At 43.6% G+C, this 23,783-nt stretch overlaps 1 protein-coding gene across 19 annotated transcripts in view; it reads right to left on the bottom strand.

The window, feature by feature from the left end:
* LOC129816327 (bromodomain adjacent to zinc finger domain protein 2B-like) overlaps positions 1-23,783 on the bottom strand; it is an 85,534-nt gene that overhangs the window by 11,566 nt on the left and 50,185 nt on the right. For 6 of the 19 annotated variants that reach the window (XM_055870664.1, XM_055870665.1, XM_055870676.1 and 3 more), the window contains exons 4-23: positions 22,810-22,998; positions 21,450-21,611; positions 20,789-20,970; positions 20,319-20,504; positions 18,303-18,977; positions 16,846-17,446; positions 16,238-16,534; positions 9,393-9,453; positions 6,883-6,991; positions 6,466-6,567; positions 5,756-5,969; positions 5,567-5,659; positions 5,344-5,405; positions 4,983-5,048; positions 3,911-3,976; positions 3,401-3,445; positions 3,090-3,122; positions 1,909-1,974; positions 1,482-1,622; positions 274-528 (exon numbers count right to left, since the gene is read on the bottom strand). In XM_055870664.1, the coding sequence (XP_055726639.1) occupies positions 274-528; positions 1,482-1,622; positions 1,909-1,974; positions 3,090-3,122; positions 3,401-3,445; positions 3,911-3,976; positions 4,983-5,048; positions 5,344-5,405; positions 5,567-5,659; positions 5,756-5,969; positions 6,466-6,567; positions 6,883-6,991; positions 9,393-9,453; positions 16,238-16,534; positions 16,846-17,446; positions 18,303-18,977; positions 20,319-20,504; positions 20,789-20,970; positions 21,450-21,611; positions 22,810-22,998 (3,605 nt within the window). The remainder of the gene's footprint in view (positions 1-273; positions 529-1,481; positions 1,623-1,908; positions 1,975-3,089; positions 3,123-3,400; positions 3,446-3,910; positions 3,977-4,982; positions 5,049-5,343; positions 5,406-5,566; positions 5,660-5,755; positions 5,970-6,465; positions 6,568-6,882; positions 6,992-9,392; positions 9,454-16,237; positions 16,535-16,845; positions 17,447-18,302; positions 18,978-20,318; positions 20,505-20,788; positions 20,971-21,449; positions 21,612-22,809; positions 22,999-23,783) is intronic. The other 13 variants (XM_055870666.1, XM_055870683.1, XM_055870679.1 and 10 more) reach the window with 8 other exon arrangements.

The raw sequence follows: 23,783 nt of genomic DNA, 5'->3' as shown, positions 1-23,783 counted from the left end.
ACAAACACTGATACCCTCTGAAACAGATAAGCCCCTTCATTTAGCCTCACAGAGCCAGAGATATTGATAATGCTCCACTTGTGTGTTCTGATTAGAGTAGGGCTTCTCGTCTTTAGTTCTGCAGTGTTGTGAGCCCACTGAGCTGTGGTTACTGAACACAGCACCGCGTATGAAGACAGATACTGTACAGCTGCTGCGTGGATGTGCCTTTCAGTGTGTCTGAATGTGCGATAAGAATGTGTGTGTATATGTCTATGCTGTGATTGCTCTCACCCGGTGTCCTGCGGGCAGTCCTGGGTCACACACCACAGCAGAGAGCATGCGTACCAGCAGGTCTTGGACCTGTCCCATGCTGTCTCCCAGGTTGAGCAGGCCCTCCTGCAGCACACTCAGGTTGGGAACATGGGCGTTCACGTCAAAGCCCAGCACCTTCCCAAAGCTCCGCAGGAACTGCATCACCATCAGGCAGTCAGAGAAGCTGCTTCCCGGTAGAAACAGGCCGGGAATACGGGATAATTCCGGGAGAAGCTGGGAAAATATTAAAATGACACATACTTACATCTACGGTAGTGTGAAGTGCACCGGTTGTTATTTCAAAATGTCAAAAGTAATGAAGAGTGCCATTTTACAGAAAATTCTTGAGACAAAACCAACTCTGTGACCTTGTGGTTAGAGGGATATTGGAAGGTTGGGAGTTCAATCCCTGGCCGAGTCATACCAAAGCCTGTTAAAATGGGACCTGATGCGTCTCAGCATTAAGGAGATTGGGGTTAAGGCCCTGTGATGGACTAGTATCCTGTCAAGGGGGTGTATTTGTACATCAAGCTGCCTCACGCTACAGAAACAGGAGATTGTCTCCTGCTCCAGGACACATTCTGTCTCACACAAGCTAAGGCTTGTTCAAGGCTACTGACTTAAGAAAAAAAGAAAGAAAAGCTTTCAATGCTGCAAATTGCGCTCGATGGCGTAAGGTTTAGTGAGAGCCCTATGGAGAGAGGGTGTTGACGTGATGTGTGATATACAGTAGAGTAGAAAATGGATCCTCCTGGAGCTGGTTATCCAGGGGGTTCAGTGCTCTGTCTGTCTGGTGGAAATCCGGAAGGCAGCGCCACTCCGAAATCCTCTAGTCAGTGTCATGACATTAGCAGCCACTTGATGGCAGTATTCTAACCTGGCTGTGCTCAAATCACCTTTGTGTAATCCAATATGGATTATCCTGTAACGTCATAAGTAAAATTATGCTTGTAGCAGAGATGTAGCCAGAGGCAAAGCCATGCATACATGTATTTTATGCTTTAAAAGCACTGGTGTAATCCATAAGACGATCAACATACATATTCAAATAACAGACAAATGTGTGATTAAATGTGGGCAACATGAGCAATTTCTGGGTATGATATCAAAGTCTTAATACAAATTCTTCCCCAGATCTCCCTTTCAGCTGGGGAACTAAATTGTGATCGCCTATGAGTAGTGAATACCTTGTGATCTGCTAAGCACATGTCTTCATTTGGCTTCTTCAGCTCCTTGGCAATTTCCAGTTCCAGTCTTCTAAGCTCCAATTTCCGCTCCTTGTTTAACCGCTTCTCATCCTTCTTCTCCTGCTTTAAGCGCTCCCGCTCCTAAGGTCCAAATTACAGACCAAGTTAACAGTGCATGCTATTGGCACCGTTGCAGACAATCGTGTTAGGGATTATGCCATTACAATTCAGCCCAACACTAGGCCTTCCCTTGCTTTATAAATTGCCGCACTTTCACAGCAAATTTCTTGGGGCCCGATTCTCGCATTTATTCACACACCATATAGTTCAAAAGATGAGTTGAAGGAGGAAATGTGGAGAGGAGGCAGTAACCATAAACCTGCTGTAACAACTTGACGGAGAAGTGGTCGAGTTGGGAATCACGCACCTCTGCTTTCTTACGGGCGTCCATGGTCTTCATCAGCATCATGTGCTGCCTCCGCCTCTCTCTCTCCTGACAGAACACACACAGGCGCGCACACGCACACACACACAGCCTCAACACAGAGGGACACTTCATATAGACATCAAACACAACAGCTTACCATGATGATATGTATAGTAGGACACAGACAACAGATATAAGTACAGCCATCATTGTAAACATTACAGCGGCGGTTTAGAGGGCAATATAATGACAACCAAAAAGCTAAAAAAGGGTAGAGCAACGGGTATGAGGGCGGTATCAACAGAAAGCGTAAGCTTGAAGTTAGAGTCGGCTTGAATGCGTTTGAGTATGCTGGCAATAGAAAGTGCCGGTAATTCTACCATCGCGTCTAAGAACGAAACAGGCAGCATTGTATTATACTGTGTTATAAAGTTGCTATGGTTTGTCATTCTTTATTGACTGGTGAGAAGCTAAACAAAATACCTTCTTATATCAGAATGCAAATAAGATAATACCGAAAGCAAGTTACCTCTCACAAATACAGTCATGGATTCAATTGGAGATTGAGGCCTTGTAGTAAGGAATTTGTCTTAGGCACGTACTGAGGGCACTCCTGTTCAGTATGACATGGGTTTAAAGCAATGCTATATTCCCTCTCTTTAGCCTACTGTAACCTATGATAAGTAGGTTTGTGTGCAAAGGCAGAACTGAAATCTCAAATATGGAACAACAAAACGATGAATGAGAATGGTTTCGTGAGGTTGGTGATTTAAACTGATGTCAACAAGCAGGAGAAAAGCCAGCGATGGACGGGTCTGTTTGGTCAGGTGGCAAAATGGAAAATTGCAACATACACTACATTGACTTTTACGACTGTATTTCAAGCATGTCCATTCAATGGAAAACAAAAACACTGGATGTCAAGTCTTTAGGACAATGAGAGTGAGTGTGCATGGCTCCCCTTAATGTAAATCTGAAAGAATCAAGAAAGTCTTGACTATTTGCACAGATATCCATATTTTTGAGCCAACAGAGCAAGACATACGCAACGCACTTTGCTCAAAAGCCATGCAGAAGAATGCAGTATGACGGCAGCCGGCGCTACACTGTATGCATTGCTATGACAACCATATCACAACCAATATCACGATGCGGTGTTAGATGTACAAAAATAAACATACCCATACCATATCTAGTCTATGCCTCTCCAACTCCTGGGAGAAAGAGTTGGTAAAGTATTACGAAACAGAAATCACAGGCTCATATAAACCAAGTTAAACCAAGTTCATATAAGAAGCCCACCCCCCCAACCCAGGAAGATTGACAAGCTAGGGTCATCAAAACTGAAATTAACAAAGCGATATGGAGAATTGAACAGTGAACTGTCAAATAGTTATATAGAAAAAAATGACCTTTTTCTAAAAAGATTCCAGTAGAATTGAAAGTGGAAATGGGCTTTGGGCATCATGTGGTGCAGGAGAGCGATGCCTACCTGGTGCTTCAAAATGACTGCCTGCTGCCTTCTCATCTCCTTCTCCTTTAAAGGGGAAAAGATAAACAACATTGAAAATCCAAACATACCCCTCATTTCCATCATAAAAAAAAACACTAAAAAAAGCAGCTGACAAACGGATGAGGTTTCTCTGATTTATTCGACAGGAAGTTCAAATCCCTCACTAATCTGATTGACAGACGGGCATAAAGAGCCCAGGCAGGTTGGATCTAATGTGAAATGGAAATGCCATAGCCGTTTCTAGACACGCGCAGGAAGCAGAGACAGAATGCACTGTCCTTTATGACACTGATTAACATGGAAAAGGTCTGCTCTGGGTGTCAAGGAGATTTCCCTAAACCCGGGGAAGCAGTCCCTTGGAGGCAATGAGGTGCGAGGAGGAGATTGGGAATCGGGAGGAGAGAGGTTGTATGACTCGAGGCAAACAGTGGGAGGAGGAGTGGGCCACAAATTAATGGTTGATTCTTTTAACAGGACATCTAAACTAACCTTGTTTCGTTTCTCAGCCTCCATTATTTTGGCATTTGCCGCTTCTTCCGTCTTTTTCCTTTTAGTCTGTGCGTGCAAAACAGGTCTACAGGTCATGCAACAAAACAACTTTGACAGCTTCAACACTTCGTGCAACAGCACATGTACTATACGTCGATTGGCAGTATATAAATACAGTAGGCAGACAGAAATACACAGACAAATCCTTTTGAGCTCGTGTATGATTAGGCTTAGCGCTTCTTCCTACTAGAAGCTAATTGTGATTTCCTGTCAGGTAGAAGGGCTATAATGTTTCATGAACTAAAATCAAGACAATTTTCACAAATAACAAACATGCAGGGGTAGACACATAAAATCTAGATTGTTTTGGTTCTACTAACTACACTAACTAACACTATCAAGGCAGTGAGGTAACTATGTGTCCAACATAGACAGAAGTGCTCAATTCAGAGCAGGAAGGGGATGGTATATTTCCCATGTATCCTAAAATTCCTCCAGAAATGATATTTTACATGATTTTCAGATATTGAATAAAACTAGTCCCACTCACAGCATACACTTGCTGGCAATGTCAAGCATAAAATATTGTAATCTTGTGCAATGAGATAATTAATTCCTTCCATTAACACTAAAAAGACAAACTTGTTTTAGTGCTTATAAAATACCAGCAGCCAGTCGGAATAAATTAAGCCAAATTTCACTATGTAATTACAAGCAGAGAGGAATCCTGTTAAGAGAGACTTGCCAACCGTGTCAACTGAAATTTGATTTAGTAAAGCTAAAATACTTTGGTGCTTCTATTAGCGCGGTGCATGGAAAATAGCTGTTTCTCCTCCTCGTGCTAAACTGTTAGAGACTATTGTCTTATAGATGGTATTTTGTGTTGAATCCCATCACGGTCTGAGGAGATTTTATTATTCAATGGAACTTTGTGAAAATCCAATTAAGCATGTAATAGGAGACATAACTGGAAAAAGTGCAACCACATAATTTAGAAAAAGCCATTGGTTGATTTAGAAAAGTCCTACCAACAGCAAAAATGAATTTTTCTGTAAAAACGTTTTGGACCAACCTCTAGAATCTGCTGCGCTCGGAGCTCCTTCTCCATTTGAATTTGCTGAATGCGCTTGATCTTCTCCTGGTAAAAAGATGGGGGAGATCAAATGAATTAAATCTATAGTCATGCATGTTAGAACAGGGGGGCTGTATAAGTAGTTTTATGGAGATTGAGACAGTATAGCATCTTGAAGGTTAGCATCTTCCCTTTAAAGAAGATTTCAAAGCATTTAACTCTGCTTGAGATCTTTTCACCCTGGAAGAAAACACTCCTGAATGTCATGTGTGTTTGAAGCCTTCCAATCGAAAACACCTTGTGAACAGATGCATCCGAAAATTGAGCTTTTGTAAATTACATGACAATGGCAACTCCCTACCTGCTGCTTTAAAATCTTCACTCGCTCCTTCTGTTTCCGCTTCTCCTCAGCAGCCATGATTGCTGAGAGAGCGAGAGAGAGAGAGAGAGCGAGAGAGACAGAAAACATTGAGATTAGGGTTGTACTGTGTGGGTTATAGTGTACTTGCTGTGTTATGGTAGAGAACAGGATGGCTTTGTCACAAGAGCAGCTTTCACAGAACAACAACACTAGCGTACTGTACCTTGTTGTTTCCTGGCTTCCTTGGCTGCTCGTGCCATGGCCTGCTGTTCAAGTTTCCTCATCATCTTGATCTGGGCTGCCTGCCGAGCCATCTCTGCAACAAAAGGAGAGATTTTTTTTGCATTCATAGTTCTATAGGTTACAGAAGCTTTACAGAAACCGCTGTGATTTTTGCAAGAACTGAACCCACCTTGAGCTTCCAGTTTGCGTAGAAGTTTGGCGTCAGTAGCGCCTGGGAAGTCGGCCTCGCCGACGTTGGGGCGTCGGCCCTTTCTGCGCCTGGACCGGGGGCTCTCGTCACCCGTCCTCTGGTGCTCAGGGTTGGGGGGACGCCCGCGCCTCCCCTCCATGGCCAGGATCCGAGGAATCACCTCCTCCTCGGTCAACAAGCTCCACTGCAAACCCTTCGGCAGGAGAGAGGAGAGACAGAGGAGAGACGAGACAGAGGAGAGACGAGACAGAGGAAAGAGGAGACAGAGGAGAGGGGGACAGCCAGTTAGAACCTTCAATATGACAATACTTGATATATATAATGCACACACACACACACACATCTTCCCCTTGACTAAAGAAACCATTTTCAAGCTTCAATTCATACATCGTGGAGTTCTTCTTACTCCGTTGTTGTTACATGTGCTCTATCTTGCAAACTTGACTGCTGACAAGCAAAACATTTGGGGATTGTATTAACAGTGGACTAAATGAACAGAATACTAAAAGATAGTGTCTGAGTGGACTATTCCTTTAACTAGCTATTACTTTGTGCACTTGATATGACAAGAGAGCAATAGAACTTCCTGTGAATGTAACGTTGACACATGACATACAGTACTTTAGGCTACGGGTGACCCTGCTCTGTGGGTGGAGAGAAAACGGTCAATAGATAGATTAAACAGTCACCTGGGGTCCTTCTCTGGCTTCATAGAAGTCGCCAACCCTTATTTTTGCACTGAAGCTAAAATTATCGCGTGTGATGTCACTTATTCCATTTCTGGACAGATACTACAAAGAAGGACATAAATGAGGCCTTGGTGAGACAGACGATCAGTGTTAAGTTACAGCAACTTCAAATGGTTTTGGATGTAAATTATGTTTCCTGAACAAAATGAAAAGTGTAAAAAAAAAAACGAAAAAAAAAAAACTACTCAATAATGAATATATTATTAAATAACAAATTGTATTTAATAAAATGCATATTTTAAATACTTTAAATTGTATTTGATATGTATTAAATGATACACCTATAAGGATGAATAGAAGAGAGAAAAGACCGGTATAGTAGAGAGGAAGTTCGTGCCCTGTGAGGGAAGGTCTTACCTTCATGACATCAGGGTACTGCCGGATCTTCTTCCCACACGGAGCGTAGTACGCCACATCTCCCTGCAGACGGCCTGTCACATTATGGATACGTGTCTCTCTCTGCCACCTAACATGGAGGGAGGTTTCAGTAATCCATGCACCGGAACACACTCACATTCATTGGTCGGAGATGGCAATACAGTGCAGGACCCATAAATCATTGCAATCACGTACAACACCGCCAAGTTTTGTTAGGCAGTAAAAGACGAGAGACAAGTGCTGTATAAATTGGACTGTATTGTAGCTATGTATTGTATCTTTGAAAGGTCCATGTATGGAAACTTCAACAGTTATTTGTTTTGCGCTACCACCTTTTACAGTATATTTTCATTTTACATAATCCTCTGTCAGCCAGAGTTGTTAGACTCTCTTTTCCTTGCTGCCAATCCTTCAGCAGATACCTAGATGTTGTTGAGGTCAACTATCTAAACGAGCCCGCTTACAGCTGTGCCTCTGTACAGCATGGCCAGCCTGGCCCTGTATGACTCCAAAAGGTAATCAGACTCTACTGGAAGGACATCTGCCAGGCAGAACACCACACTTCTCTCAGTGTGTCTGGTCAGATGCCATCTCCGAACAGAAAAGGCCTGGGGAACACGTCCCAAATGGCACCCTACTCCCTACATAGTGCACAGTGGAGGCTGCTGAGGGGATGCCATAATAATGGCTGGAACAGAACAAATGGAATGGCATCAAACCATGTGTTTGATGGATTTGATAGGGTTTAGGAAGGGATGCTAGGGCAGTGCTGGGTTTAGGAAGGGATGCTAGGGCAGTGCTGGGTTTAGGAGGGGATGCTGGGGCAGTGCTGGGTTTAGGTGGGGATGCTGTGGCAGTGTTGGGTTTAGGAGGGGATGCTGGGGCAGTGCTGGGTTTAGGAAGGGATGCTGGGGCAGTGCTGGGTTTAGGAGGGGATGCTGGGGCAGTGCTGGGTTTAGGAGGGGATGCTGGGGCAGTGCTGGGTTTAGGAGGAGATGCTGGGGCAGTGCTGGGTTTAGGAGGGGATGCTGGGGCAGTGCTGGGTTTAGGAAGGGATGGTGGGGCAGTGCTGGGTTTAGGAAGGGATGCTGGGGCAGTGCTGGGTTTAGGGGGGGATGCTGGGGCAGTGCTGGGTTTAGGAAGGGATGGTGGGGCAGTGCTGGGTTTAGGAAGGGATGCTGGGGCAGTGCTGGGTTTAGGAGGGGATGCTGGGGCAGTGCTGGGTTTAGGAGGGGATGCTGGGGCAGTGCTGGGTTTAGGAGGGGATGGTGGGGCAGTGCTGGGTTTAGGAGGGGATGGTGGGGCAGTGCTGGGTTTAGGAAGGGATGGTGGGGCAGTGCTGGGTTTAGGAAGGGATGGTGGGGCAGTGCTGGGTTTAGGAGGGGATGCTGGGGCAGGGCTGGGTTTAGGAGGGGATGCTGGGGCAGTGCTGGGTTTAGGGGGGATGCTGGGGCAGTGCTGGGTTTAGGAAGGGATGGTGGGGCAGTGCTGGGTTTAGGAAGGGATGGTGGGGCAGTGCTGGGTTTAGGAGGGGATGCTGGGGCAGTGCTGGTTTTAGGAGGGGATGCTGGGGCAGTGCTGGGTTTAGGAGGGGATGGTGGGGCAGTGCTGGGTTTAGGAGGGGATGCTGGGGCAGTGCTGGGTTTAGGAGGGGATGCTGGGGCAGTGCTGGGTTTAGGAGGGGATGCTGGGGCAGTGCTGGGTTTAGGAAGGGATGGTGGGGCAGTGCTGGGTTTAGGAGGGGATGCTGGGGCAGTGCTGGGTTTAGAAGGGGATGCTGGGGCAGTGTTGGGTTTAGGAGGGGATGGTGGGGCAGGGCTGGGTTTAGGAGGGGATGCTGGGGCAGTGCTGGGTTTAGGAGGGGATGCTGGGGCAGTGCTGGGTTTAGGAGGGGATGCTGGGGCAGTGCTGGGTTTAGGAAGGGATGGTGGGGCAGTGCTGGGTTTAGGAGGGGATGCTGGGGCAGTGCTGGGTTTAGAAGGGGATGCTGGGGCAGTGTTGGGTTTAGGAGGGGATGGTGGGGCAGGGCTGGGTTTAGGAGGGGATGCTGGGGCAGTGCTGGGTTTAGGAAGGGATGGTGGGGCAGTGCTGGAGCTGCTAATGTTTGTGTCTGTATTGAGACTGGATGTAGTTAACCCACAACTATCCCTGAACCAGCTCCTCATTTCCTGGCAACTGCCTACTATCAGGCCTTGGCTTTGGAGGGAGGGAGGATGTGGTGTGGTTTTCTATGCTCCCTCTAACCACTGTCTTGTTGACAATGTCTCATCACTGCTCTGGAAAAAGGAACCTCACTGGATTGGGGATCCACTATGATTTGGCTCCTTTGAGACGCGTTTAGTTATCACCATCCATGTTGTTCGAGGGACAGAGGAAATCAGTACACTATCATATCGTACAAGGATGGTGTCAAAACTAACTGTGCCACCTACTGTACAGTACATGGTACCAGTGACCGTCAGAGTAGTGTGGATTGTGTTATAGCTTACCCAAACTGTAGAGGTGTCCGCAGCTCCCTCTCATCTGTCACTCTTCTTCTCTTCCCTGATCCTGGGAGAGAGAAGGGATTTATTAGAACGGACAGATCCACTGTGACCTGAGCAAATGCAGAAACCCTGTCGTGTTGCCAGAGGTGCCCTTACTCTAAAATAAGAAAACCCTGCGTCAATTCAGTTGCCCAGGGGGAAACAGTGTCTCGAAAACTCTACCCACCATACAAGGGGGCCTTCAAGAACATTTCAGACTGTTAAGTTCGATTGAATAAAACAAAGAAACATTCCCCACGGAAAAACCATAGGGTTCTTTTAACCACTGTTGCTTTTAAAAATGGCACATCAATGCAGGATTACTAATAGCTTGTCAAATTGATCCCCTTATTGTATGGGACACTTTAAATGTGCTTTTAGAGGCCATGCGATGCAGTACTCATCTTTGAAACAAAAGCAATTTAGGTCAAAAGAGTCCATATTAACAAAGGAAATAGAAAGACTAACAGTACAGCTAGATAGAAATAAACTGTACCATAGAGGATCAGAAAGCCCAAGTGTAATATATTATATAAAATAAAGCTAACTGGATGGAATATTTTTATTTTGATATTATTCATCCTAATCAGACAGGTTTTTTACATGGACGATACATTGGAGATAATATAAGACAAGTACTGGAAACAATAGAACACTATGAAATATCTGGGAAACCAGGCCTGGTATTCATAGCTGACTTTGAAAAGGCTTTTGATAAAGTACGACTGGAGTTTATATATAAATGCCTGGAATATTTCAATTTTGGAATCTCTTATTAAACTGGTTAAAGTTATGTATAGTAACCCTAGGTGTAAAATAGTAAATAATGTCTACTTCAAGTTTTAAACTGTCAAGAGGAGTAAAACAAGGTTGTCCACTATCGGAATATCTATTTATTATGGCCATTGAAATGTTAGCTGTTAAAATCAGATCCAACAATAATATCAAGGGGATCCAGGGCTGAAAAACAAAGGTTTCATTGTATGCTGATGATTCATGTTTTCTTTTAAATCCATCATTTGGATCCCTCAACAGCTTGAGAGGATCTAGATACTTTTTCTAACCTCTCTGGATTACAACCAAATGATGATAAGTGTACTATATTATGTATTGGATCACTAAAAAAGACAACTTTTACATTACCAATAAAATGGTCTGACAGTGATGTGGACATACTCGGTATATATATATCCCAAAAGAAAGAAATGATCTCACTCCAATAAAAAATTCCTAAAATGGCCTATTTATATAATGAATATAAATTTGGAGGGCAGAAATGATTAAATATTGAAGCATTAGACCTCCCAAAGGCGTCAGGGCATTCAAAAAGTCATATTTAAATCCGAACTGGTTCTCTAGAAGATTAGTAATAAAGTCTCACCCCATGTTCAAGAATGTCATTTTTCACTTTATTCAGATTACAACCTCTCACTTTGTTATTTGAAAATGAAATAGTCTCCAAAATATCTCTATTTTTAAAACAAGCCACAGAAAGTTAGTTGCAATTTCAGTTTAATCCACCAGAAAAGACAGAAGAAATAATTCAACAAATATTGTGGTTAAACTCAATATATTCATAGATTAAAATACAAATTTAAAAAACGATTAAAATGTCTACTCTACCCAAATTTACAACCAACTAACTGCAGCATTACCGCAAAAATGGAAGAGGCAAGAGGAAGGGGGGAAAGGAAGGAACTTGTCTGTCAGCCCTGCGTTAAAGACCAAAATTGGTTAAAGAAAATTGTGATAAATAAAAAAAAGTATAACAGTTTAATTTGAGGACCAAACAATTGACAGCTGAGCCATATAGATTACAAAATAGTTGGGAAGAGTTTGAGGTATCAATTCCAACGGCACATGGTTTATGAACTGATACGCAAAACAATGTCGGATTCAAAACGTATGATGTTTCTATTTAAATTAAGCAAAATTCTTGCAATCAATAGAATGTTATATACAGTATATGGGGGATATAAACCTTCCCAGCTCTGCAGATTTTGCTGCAAAGAAACAGTCATTAGATAATTTATTTTGTTACTAGCCATATGTACAGTTGAAGTCAGAAGTTTACATACACCATAGCCAAATACATTTAAACTCAGTTTTTCACAATTCCTGACATTTAATCCTATTACAAATTCCCTGTCTTAGGTCAATAATAGTTGAGAGAATGATTTACTTCAGCTTTTATTTCTTTCATCACATTCCCAGTGGGTCAGAAGTTTACATAAACTCAATTAGTATTTGGTAGCATTGCCTTTAAATTGTTTAATTTAGGTCAAACGTTTTGGGTAGCCTTCCACAAGCTTCCCACAATAAGTTTGGTGAATTTTGGCCCATTCCTCCTGACAGAGCTGGTGTAACTGAGTCATGTTTGTAGGCCTCCTTGCTCATACACGCTTTTTTAGGTTCTGCCCACAAATTTTGTACAGGATTGAGGTCAGGGTTTTGTGATGGCCACTCCAATACCTTGACTTTGTTGTCCTTAAGCCATTTTGACATAACTTTAGAAGTATGCTTGGGGTCATTGTCCATTTGGAAGACCCATTTGTGACCAAGCTTTAACTTCCTGACTGATGTCTTGAGATGTTGCTTCAATATATCCACATCATTTTCCATCCTCATGATACCATCAATTTTGTGAAGTGCACCAGTCCCTCCTGCAGCAAAGCACCCCCACAACATGATGCTGCCACCCCCGTGCTTCACGGTTGGGATGGTGTTCTTCAGCTTGTAAGCCTCTGCCTATTCCATCCAAACATAACGATGGTCATTATGGCCAAACTGTTCTATTTTTGTTTCACCAAACCAGAGGACTTTTCTCCAAAAACTATGATATTTTTCCCCATGTGCAGTTGCAAACTGTGGTCTGGCTTTTTTATGGTGGTTTTGGAGCAGTGGCTTCTTCCTTGCTGAGCGGCCTTTCAGGTTATGTCGATATAGGACTCGTTTTACTGTGGATATAGATACTTTTGTAAAGGTTTTCTCCAGCATCTTCACAAGATCCTTTGCTGTTGTTCTGGGATTGATTTGCACTTTTCGCACCAAAATACGTTCATCTCTAGGAGACAGAACGCGTCTCCTTCCTGAGCGGTATGACGACTGAGTGGTCCCATGGTGTTCATACTTACGTACTGTTGTTTGTACAGATGAACGTGGTACCTTCAGGCGTTTGGAAATTGCTCCCAAGGATGAACCAGACTTATGGAGGTCTACAATTCTTTTTCTGAGGTCTTGGCTGATTTCTTTTAATTTTCCCATGATGTCAAGCAAAGAGGCACTGAGTTTGAAAGTAGGCCTCGAAATACATCCACAGGTACACCTCCAATTGACTCAAATGATGTCAATAAGCCCAACAGAATCTTCTAAAGCCACGCCATAATTATCTGGAATTTTCCATGCTGTTTAAAGGCACAGTCAACTTAGTGTATGTAATCTTCTGACTAGAGGTCGACCGATTATGATTTTTCAACGCCGATACCGATTATTGGAGGACCACGCAGGCCGATACCGATTAAATCGGCCGATTTTTAATGACAATTACAACAATACTGAATGAACACTTATTTTAACTTAATACATCAATAAAAATCTATTTAGCCTCAAATAAATAATGAAACATGTTCAATTTGGTTTAAATAATGCAAAAACAAAGTGTTGGAGAAGAAAGTAAAAGTGCAATATGTGCCATGTAAGAAAGCTAACGTTTAAGTTCCTGGCTCAGAACATGAGAACATATGAAAACTGGTGGTTCCTTTTAACATGAGTCTTCAATATTCCCAGGTAAGAAGTTTTAGGTTGTAGTTATTATAGGAATTATAGGACTATTTCTCTCTATACCATTTGTATTTCATTAATCTTTGACTATTGGATGTTCTTATAGGCACTCTAGTATTGCCAGTGTAACAGTATAGCGTCCGTTCCTCTCCTCGCTCCTACCTGGGCTCGAACCAGAAACACAACAACAGCAGCCACCCTCGAAGCAGCGTTACCCATCGCTCCACAAAAGCCGCGGCCCTTGCAGAGCAAGGGGAACAACTACTCCAAGTCTCAGAGCGAGTGACGTTTGAAACGCTATTAGCGCGCACCCCGCTAACTAACTAGCCATTTCACATCGGTTACACCAGCCTCATCTCAGGAGTTGATAGGCTTGAAGTCATAAACAGCAGAGCTGCTGGCAAAACGCACGAAAGTGCTGTTTGAATGAATGCTTACGAGCCTGCTGGTGCCTACCATCGCTCAGTCAGACTTCTCTATCAAATCATAGACTTAATTATAACATAACACACAGAAATACGAGCCTTAGGTCATTAATATGGTCGAATCCGGAAACTATCATCTCGAAAACAAGACGTTTATTCTTTCAGTGAGATACGGAACCGTTCCGTATTTTATCTAACGGGTGGCATCCATTAGTCTAAATATTCCCGTTACATTGCACAACCTTCAATGTTATGTCATAATTACATAAAATTCTGGCAAATTAGGCAGCCCAAACTGTTGCATATACACTGACTCTGCGTGCAATGAACGCAAGAGAAGTGACACAATTTCACCTGGTTAATTTTGCCTGCTAACCTGGATTTCTTTTAGCTAAATATGCAGGTTTAAAAATATATACTTCTATGTATTGATTTTAAGAAAGGCATTGATGTTTATGATTAGGTACACATTGGAGCAACGATACGCACCGCATCGATTATATGCAACGCAGGACACGCTAAATAAACTAGTAATATCATCAACCATGTGTAGTTAACTAGTGATTATGATTGATTGATTGTTTTTTATAAGATAAGTTTAATGCTAGCTAGCAACTTACCTTGGCTTCTATGCATTCGCGTAACAGGCAGGCTCCTCGTGGAGTGCAATGTAATCAGGTGGTTAGAGCGTTGGACTAGTTAACTGTAAGGTTGCAAGATTGAATCCCCCGAGTTGACAAGGTAAAAATCTGTCGTTCTGCCCCTGAATGTGGCAGTTAACCCACCGTTCCTAGGCCGTCATTGAAAATAAGAATGTGTTCTTAACTGACTTGCCTAGTTAAATAAAGATTAAATAAAGGTGTAAAAAACGAACAAAAAAAACTGCCAAATCGGTGTCCAAAAATACCGATTTCCAATTGTTATGAAAACTTGAAATCGGCCATTCCGATTAATCGGTTGACCTCTAATTCTGACCCACTGGAATTGTGATACAGTGAATTATAAGTGAAATAATCTGCCAGTAAACAATTGATAGAAAAATTACTTGTCACACACAAAGTAGCTGTCCTAACCGACTTGCCAAAACTATAATTTGTTAACAAGAAATTTGTGGAGTGGTTGAAAAACAAGTTTTAATGACTCCAACCTAAGTGTATGTACATTTCTGACTTCAACTGTAGCTTTTTGGTCACAGGTCCAGTAATTGCAACATTTACCTGGAGCTAACTCTGCAGATAGTACTACTGGGTGATTTGAAAAGTCATAGTCAGTCAATAACATAAAAATACATTTTGATTTGTTTAACACTTTTTGGGTTACTACATGGTTCCATGTGTGTTATTTCGTAGTTTTGATGTCTTCACTATTATTCAACAATTTAGAAAATAGTGAAAATGAAAGAAAAACCCTGGAATGACGAGATTGACTGACCTTCATGTCTTAAAGTAATTACGAACTGTTTTTTCCTCTTTGCTTATTTATGCTGTTCATGCCATAATATGGACTTGGTCTTTTACCAAATAGGGCTATCATCTGTATACCACCCCTACCTTGTCACAACTGATAGGCTCAAATGCATTAAGGAAATAAATTCCACAAATTAACAAGGCACACCTGCTAATTGAACTGCATTCCAGGTGACTACTGTACCTCATGAAGCTGATTGACAGAATGCCAAGAGTGTGCACAGCTGTCATCAAGGAAAAAGGTGGCTACTTTGAAGAATCTCAAATCTCAAATATATTTGGAGTTGTTTAACACTGTTTTGGTTACTACATGATTCCATATTTGTTATTTCATAGTTTTGATGTCTTTACTATTATTCTAAAATGTAGAAAATAGTAAAAATGTAAGAAAACCCTGGAATGAGTACTGTAGGTGTGTCCAAACTTTTGACTGGTACTATATATAATTTTAAAACAAAATTGCTTGTCAAACTGACCATATCAAAACAGATATCAAGTAATAGAGCTAGGAATGATTTTTGGGAATGGAATGAAAACTCAAAAGATTGCAGCATTTAGGAAAAAGAGACTCAGGCTACATCCCAAATGGAACTCTATTTCCCAAGTAGTGTACTACTGTTGACCGGGCCCATAGGACTCTGGTTAAAAGTACTGCACTACATAGGGAATAGGGTGCCATTTGGAACGGGCCCTCAGACTGCAGTAGTCACGTGGTCTGAGCCAGCCCAGTGTTTTGAGCTGCTACAATAACAGGTTAAACATATGCCAGCCAGGGTAAACTAAAGCCTCAAATGCTTGCTCTGTGTCATCAAAACAATGACGCAAACACTTTTAACCAGAGATCTTATTTTGCTCTGAGAGATTAGCTGAACAATGTTTTCCTGCTGGGGAAAAAACCTGCCTTGTTTCCCCTGAACGGGACTGGACTGGGTGATCTGACTAAGCAAATGGAAGGAGATAACAGTCTGCACTGCCAACAAACAGCTTCAAGGCCCAAGACCAAGTCCTCCCAAATGGCACCCTATCCTCTATATATAGTGCACTACCCTTGACCAGAATAGGGTGCCATTTGGGACATAAACCATGAGAGTACTACACTGGTTAGAGAGCAGAGCAGAGATTAAATTTCCATTGGTACCTGGTGGAGTGGAGCAGAGAGTGGAGGAGGAGGAGGAGGGGGTGCTGTGGTAGGCCAAGGCCCCAGAGCTGGTCACTATGGCTGGGGTGGGCAGGCCACCGGCTGCCTTGATGACCTGGAGGTTGAGAGGGGAGCAGCTGGCTGAGAGGCCGGAGGAGGTGTTGTTGAGTAGAGAAGAGGAGCCTTTGGTGAGCTTCAGAGCGGTCCTCTCTGCCTCCGCGTCTGTGGTGGTCTCGTTGCGGTCCTTCACGTTGTCCTCAGAGCCGTCCGAGTCGCTCTCCACATTACTCTCAGACTCTGCAGGGGACACCAGTGGGAGTGGAGGACTTGATAAGTCATATCTCAATTAACATTAATCTCACATCAAACCACACATAGGTAGCATCCCAAATGGCACCCTATTCCTTTTTATTGTACTGCACTATGTAGGGAATAGGGTGCCATTTGTGACACAAACCATAGACTCTGAAAACCACAGGCCGCTTGAAGGAAACTCTTCAGAGTATCTACTGAATCTGTATCTGACGAGGCGATGAAGCATTTAAAGAAACACCAGAATGAAGTGCTGTTCCCCCATTGCGTTACATTAACGTGTTCAACTGACTAACCTGATAGGCTGTCGCCGGAATCCTCCTCATCGTCGTCATCATCGTCATCGTCCTCTACGGAGTCGTCCGAGTCCTTGCTGTCGAGGATGTCTGACTCTGTGCCCCGGAACAGCTCCACCAGGGAGTGCACCAGATGGGTCTGGTGATCCTTACCCTTGTGGAGAGCCTTGTGCTGGGCCTTGCTCTTCCCAGCTCTGTGGGCCAGGCCCGGTGAGGTAGAGGCCAGGCCTCCGGAACTGTGCTCCTTGGTCCCAGTGCTCAGGTTGACAGGCATGGAGAAGGACGGGCTGGTGGCAGCCAGGAGAGTCTTGTTGTTGGTGCTCCTGCTCTGACTGATACTGCGAGGCTTGGTGATGAGGGCTAGGGGGGCATCCTGCACCGTGCTATGGATCACCCCATTGTGGTGGGGGCCCAGGAAGGAGGTGGCCAGGAACAGGTTGGAGTTATTGGTATGCGGAGAAGGGAGCGTGTGACTGCTCAGGGTCTCTGGAGACAGTTTGGGTGGTGGTAGTGACAAGGATGATGAGGCGGCCATTTTCTTTGGGCTCTTGAACAGATCCTGATGGGTCAGTGGAAGAGGGAAGGCCTGTTTGAAGTGCTCCTGGAAGAGGAATGGTTAAAGGAGAGTAGGGGAGAGAGTAATTATACGAGCCGTCAGTCATTTCCATTAATGCAGATTGTGAATGGAGGTGGTAGTAATAAGGAATGCACTTGTATTATTGCTCAGTGAGAATGACAATGAGGAAGAGGGTCTCCCCACATGAAGTATATTAAAAACAAGTCCGTGTCGAAAAAGGTATACAATGAACACAAAGCTGTTCGGCACAATCCTTGCTAATTTGTTCTGTTCAGTTGTCCGGGCTTAGCTGTCAACTTCCTTTCTTTGAGATACCTCTACTAAACTCTGGCTGTACTAAAATCCCATTGCAAAGGTCTTGTTATAGATTGACATGCTATCACCACTGTTCAGATTAACAATAATAATTGAATCCTTTGAAAAAGGAAAAATGTTCCATTTTGATAACAACGGGATAGCAACGGGCTTCCTAAAGCATTACGGAGTTAATTGCGTGTCAGCTTTAGTGAAGTATTTCCAATAAAGCTAACTGCATTGTCACTTTCAGTCGTGTACAGGGCGAGCCGACATGAAGCACAATCAAACCGCTGATAACAGTGCTTAGACGTTTCATTTCCTGTGGAGAGGAACCCAGCTGACCTTTTCAAATCTGCACGTCAGAAACAATGATAGTCAAAAAGAAAAAGGGGAGCTATTAAATATCCATATCCGAAATTCTAAGGCGCGTTTGGCAACAAAAGAAAAGTATGTCATCAGCATTACTTTGGGAAAGACTTCAATCGAATAGTCTGCTTTTAATGAGTGGAAAACAGACCATTACACACATGTACAAAACCATGAAAAGGCAAATAATTTGCATACAGCAGAACACTAGACTCACCTGTTTCAATTTAAAGTTGTTGATGTGTAACAAGGTTTCATCCAAGAAGGTTCTGCCGCCCGCCTTCATACTGTCAGACAGGGTGGGGAGTTTGGGGGAGGCCGTTCGAGATTTGGGTTTGTGCGAGGGCGAGAGGGTGGGTGGTTTGGGGGAGGAAGACAGAGAGGGAGGCTTGGATGAGGTGGACAGAGACAAGGGTTTAGGTGAGGAACTGAGGGGCTTGGGTGAGGAACTGAGGGGCTTGGGTGAGGAGCAGAGGGAGAGGTGCTTGGGAGAAGAAGAGACAGCGTTCAGTTTGGGTGAGGAAGAAAGGGGGTAGGATTTAGGTGAGGAGGAGAGGGAGAAGGGTCTGGTGGGTTGAGGAGAGGATGAGGCCTCCCTGCGTGGTTGTGTGACCAGAGCCAAAGGTTTAATACTGGCCCGCCCTGTCGCCTGGATCACACTGGTGTGTTGCTTCAGTTCTTCCTCCCTGGTCCTGGAGCTCTGGAAGACTAGGGCCATGGACTGGGGCAGCGCTGGGGGCTGTGGTGAGGGATGGAGCGGGTAGTGGAGGGAATGGAGAAAGGCCTCGTCTGGATGTTTCTGAAGCAGAGCAGTCCGGCTGTCCCGAGCTTCCTCGCCTTCAGCGGCGCAGGGTTTCTTCTTCTTGCTGTCGGCAGGGCTCTGTGTCAGGCCCTGAGAGAGAGAAGAGGGGGAGGAGGACAGTGTCACGTCAGCTCTCACCCAGCCAACAATGGCAGCCCTGATGGGCAGCAAAGTCGGAAACCCAGCACGCCACCCACTAGCGGAGCTGCTTTTGACATTTAACTGAGATTTACATTCATAGAGAGGATCACGGTGTGCTTAGAACAAAGAGGAAAGTGAAACAATTTCAAAAGACAAACCACACAGACATGACATGTTAATAAATCTTCTTAAGGCTAGGGGGCAGTATTCAGAAGTTTGGATGACTTTGGTGACTCAGGCCCGGAAGCTAGTATTGGATAGAAAACACTCTAAAGTTTATAAAACTGTTAAAATAATGTCTGAGTATAACAGAACTGATTTGGCAGGCGAAACCCCGAGGACATTCCATCCAGGAAATGTTTTGTTGTTGAGGTCATTGGATTTTCCAATGCCTTTCTATGGGGAAGCTGAATTATTAGGACACAGATTGCAGTTCCTATGGCATCCACTAGATGTCAACAGTCTTTAGAAATTGTTCAATGTTTTTTTTTTAAATGAAGAAGTAGTCATATTTTTTCTAAGTGTCACTCAGGTGGACTCTAGTCTTTTGGTGCGCGTGAATGAGAGCACGCTCCTCATTTTTCTCCGGTATTGGAAACAGTTTATTCAGTCTTAAATTTTTATCGATTATTTACATTTTAGGGTACCTGAGGTTGGATTAGAAACGTTGTTTGAAATGTTTGGACCAAGTTTACAGGTAACTTAATAGATCCTTTGTAGGAATGTGGGGCGGGTTGGAACCGGTGAGTTTCTGAATCAAACGCGCCAAATAAACTGACATTTTTGGGATATAAAGAAGGACTTTATCAAACAAAACGACCATTCATTGTGTAACAGACCTTTGGGATTGCAAAAAGATGAAGATCAAAGGTAAGCGATTTATTTTATCGCTTTTTCTGACTTTCGTGATGCATCTGTTTGGTTGGAAAATGTTTTATATGCTTTTGTATGCGGGGCGCTGTCCTCAGATAGTCGCATGGTATGCTTTCGCCGTAAAGACTTTTTGAAATCTAACAAAGCGGCTGGATTAACAATAAATTAATCTTTAAACCGATGTATAACACTTGTATTTTTTATGAATGTTTATTATGACTATTTCTGTATTTTGAATTTGGCGCTCTGCAATTTCACAGGATGTTGTCGAGGTGGGTCGCTAGCGGAACGCCTGCGCCAGAAAGGTTAAAATAGTGTACGCATGAGTCCACCTACATGGCTACTAACAAGCCAACACAGACAGTTCGACCGTACAAGTGCCTTAAGTCACAAAATTAACGTGACAATGAAACGCACCTTCATCTTCCTCTTTACGCTCTCCTTCGCCGAGTTAGAATCGTCGCTGTCGTTGCTCTGATCGTCGTCATCGTCGTCTAGGTCATCTGACTCACTGCTGTTCAAGCCTTCGCTGGAGATATCAGAGGAGGACCCTGATTCGCTGTCACTGTTGCTGGACGCCTCCATCAGTTTCTTGCCAAGTTTCTTTAAAACGGGGAACAGTGACGGATTCATTTCAGTCAATAAGGTAGCATAATACCATAGCAAACATCTCAGTTGTCTCAACCCAACAAACTCATACCAGCTGAGGGGAGTCCAACTCAGTTCAGCCATAAACTGTAGCCCACTGTAGCGCATTCACCCTTGTGGGATTACTAACGTTGCCAGATATGTTCACCACAAACTAGTCCCTTTTTGGACTCGTTTTACCTGGAGTAAGCCCTAATAATTATTAGTTGCCAGATATGCGTTTGGTGTTCACTACTAACTTTCTCTTTCGTTTTCTCCTTCACTTGGTTCATGTCCTGGTGGCTCATGCGGATCTTGCCACTGCCGTTGTTGGTGCCTTTCAGTTTCTCAGTGTTCCCCTGTGTTGAGAACGTAGTGGCGGTGGTGGAGATTCCCCCAGACACAGTGGAGACACTGCTGCCATTCACTGCTCCATTCACTCCTACGGGCAGGACAAAAACACACTGTTAGACAACTATGCATTAGGAACAACCATTTTAGTAGTGAGTAATGGAGAGGACGGGAGTTCTGGAAAATGATGAGTTATCAGAAATTGCCAAAGCACTTACGAATAGGAAAAATCTCATTATATTAGTGAGAGGATCCCCCGGTTAACATATTCAGTGGTGAGACACCCGGCACCTGCTTACAAACTGAATTATGGATGTACATGTCTTCCTATTGCCTCCAAGGTCAATTAAACATATTTGATATTGTACCTGTGCCCATAAGGACATCATTCTCTTTTATGGGGAAAAGTTCCTTGCTTCATTAAATTGCTTGCAGAGTAGGGAAAACATATGGCAGGAGTGTGTGTGTGTGTGTGTGTGTGTGTGTGTGTGTGTGTGTGTGTGTGTGTGTGTGTGTGTGTGTGTGTGTGAGAGAGTGTGAGAGTGCGCGTCCGTCTTTCTGTCTGTCTACCTTTGGCAGTGGCTCGTCCGTTCTTGCTGGGGGTGCGGGCCTGGAAGGGACTGGGGTCGTGGCTCTGCTGGAGTTGGGGTAGGAACATGGGTGGGAGCCCCAGGAGATGGGGGAAGAAGGCTGCAGCTCCACGCCCCTGAGCCTCAGCTGCCCTCCACCATTCTGGGGTGTAGAGGGAGAGGGGAGAGAATCCATGCGAGACTGATTTCACAGTTATACAGTCGTTTAATCCATCTCTGTGATGACACACTGTTTCAGACAGTCACGGTTTTTGCTGTTCAACCTTTCTAGTTTCTATTTGAACAGAGATCTCAGCAGATGACCAGTGCTTTCCACTGACTGATTTCATCCCCTTTTACTGTAAACATGTTAAGAATTTCTAAATTAAAAACATACTATATGAGCTCATCCCAGAGGATGGCTGGATATTTCACAGCTGCAAAAACACAGCCTTGCAGAAACGCTTTCCTGTTAAAATGGCTAAAAGCAATTCAAAATGGAGACATTCACGCTTTATGAAGTTGAAAACTACACACTCCTGATTCATTTGTGATTCTAGACTATTACAACAAAATGTAATGTTTTTTTGTTAAGAACATTACAATGTTTAAAAAGTATAGTTACATATTCACATTCTCCATATACTGTCTACTGTTCCTGAAGACTAACCAAAACTATTTTCCTCTGAGAATGACAGCAAAACAAAAAATCATGTAATGCCACAAAACATTTCACTTCAAAAGTGTGATGGTGTCCAATCCTTTTTTCTCTGAGGTCAAGGTGGTCCTGTGAACCTTCCCAATCTATAAACGTCAAAGTCTGAATGCTGCCTATTGAACTGATGGACGATACCATAAAGGTGATGCATGCTAGCTGGACTCTCTGTGGGAGTTGGCTGAGGCTAACCACACATTCTGGGAGCTCCCCGAAGGCAGAATGAACTGATCAAATGACTGTGTTTGTGTCCCAAATGGGACCCTATTCCCTATGTAGTGTACTATTTTTGACGAATGGGCCTTGGTCAAAAGCAGTGCACTATATAAGGAATAGGTTGCCATTTGGGATTCACTGTGTGTATTACTGATGCATTTACAGCTTGTAAAATCCCTAACTAAACCACTGATTACTAGATTTAAAAACTTAGGATAGTGTATCCACTTTATTAAGAATGCTACCCTACCTGGAAAGGCTACCCTACCTGAAAAGGCTACCCTACCTGGAAAGGCTACCCTACCTGGAAAGGCTACCCTACCTGGAAAGGCTACCCTACCTGGAAAGGCTACCCTACCTGGAAAGGCTACCCTACCTGGAAAGGCTACCCTACCTGGAAAGGCTACCCTACCTGGAAAGGCTACCCTACCTGGAAAGGCTCCAAGCTGGGAGTGAGCAGCCAAGGCAGCAGACATCCCCAAGGACCCTAGGCCTCCAAACTCTGAGTGCCCTGAGCTGGTAGTGTACAGACCAAACGCTGGGTGGTTGAAGATGGGAAAGGCACTTGAGACCGTAGACATGTTGAAATGATGATCGCCCGCCGCCCGAAACAAGTCTCCTAGACGAGAAGTAGGAAGATGACAAATTGAAGGATGCGTACGATTTAAATAAAATATACATAAGCCATGTAGGTGAAACACCACAGCAAAATAAATGTATCCGTATGAAGTCTCCTTAAGGATCGGTTGCAACATCCTCTGGTTGAAAGAGAGAATGTTTTATGTGTTATCAATACAGACACTGGTTAGTGAGTGTAAAGGAGAAAGACTCCCACGGATTCTGCTTGATCTGTTCAAACACGCTTTAGTAAATATGAGACATGGTTGTAAGAGGCTGTTGGGATTCTATTCAGAGTGAGATCGTCATGCATGTTTAAAGTGCCTGGGGCTATTGCTCGGGTTTGAATATGACTATCGCAATAAAAAAAAATTGCTTCATTAACATTTTGCAGAATCTTGTCAAAATAAAAGTAAAACTGCATATGGTTTTGGTGGGCGAAAGAAATGACAAATAGGCCTATTTGCAAGGATGTTAATTTCATGTTTGTGTTTTTCCTGTATTTTGAAATTGGCGCAGGACATTTGGTCAGCTGATAATGCAATCCTACATTTCCTCCTCCATGCACCTGACAGATCACTGCTGCTTCTCCACTACTCTCTGAAGGCTGACAAAATAGAGAGACTATCGGAGAGACTATTCACACTGAGTGCATCAGTGTGAATGGGACATTTTGGAACATTAGAGTGCTTCTTTCTGATCACTTCTTCCCAGGACTCTTGGGAAAACAGTGGCAACTGTTACTGAGCGGACTATTCTAGCAACAACAAAAAACTACAAAGAAAA

Source organism: Salvelinus fontinalis, chromosome 19 (genome assembly GCF_029448725.1).
Source record: "Salvelinus fontinalis isolate EN_2023a chromosome 19, ASM2944872v1, whole genome shotgun sequence".
Lineage (NCBI taxonomy): Eukaryota > Metazoa > Chordata > Actinopteri > Salmoniformes > Salmonidae > Salvelinus > Salvelinus fontinalis.
Note: the sequence above shows the minus strand (reverse complement) of the source record. Positions and strands in the feature narration are given on the sequence as shown.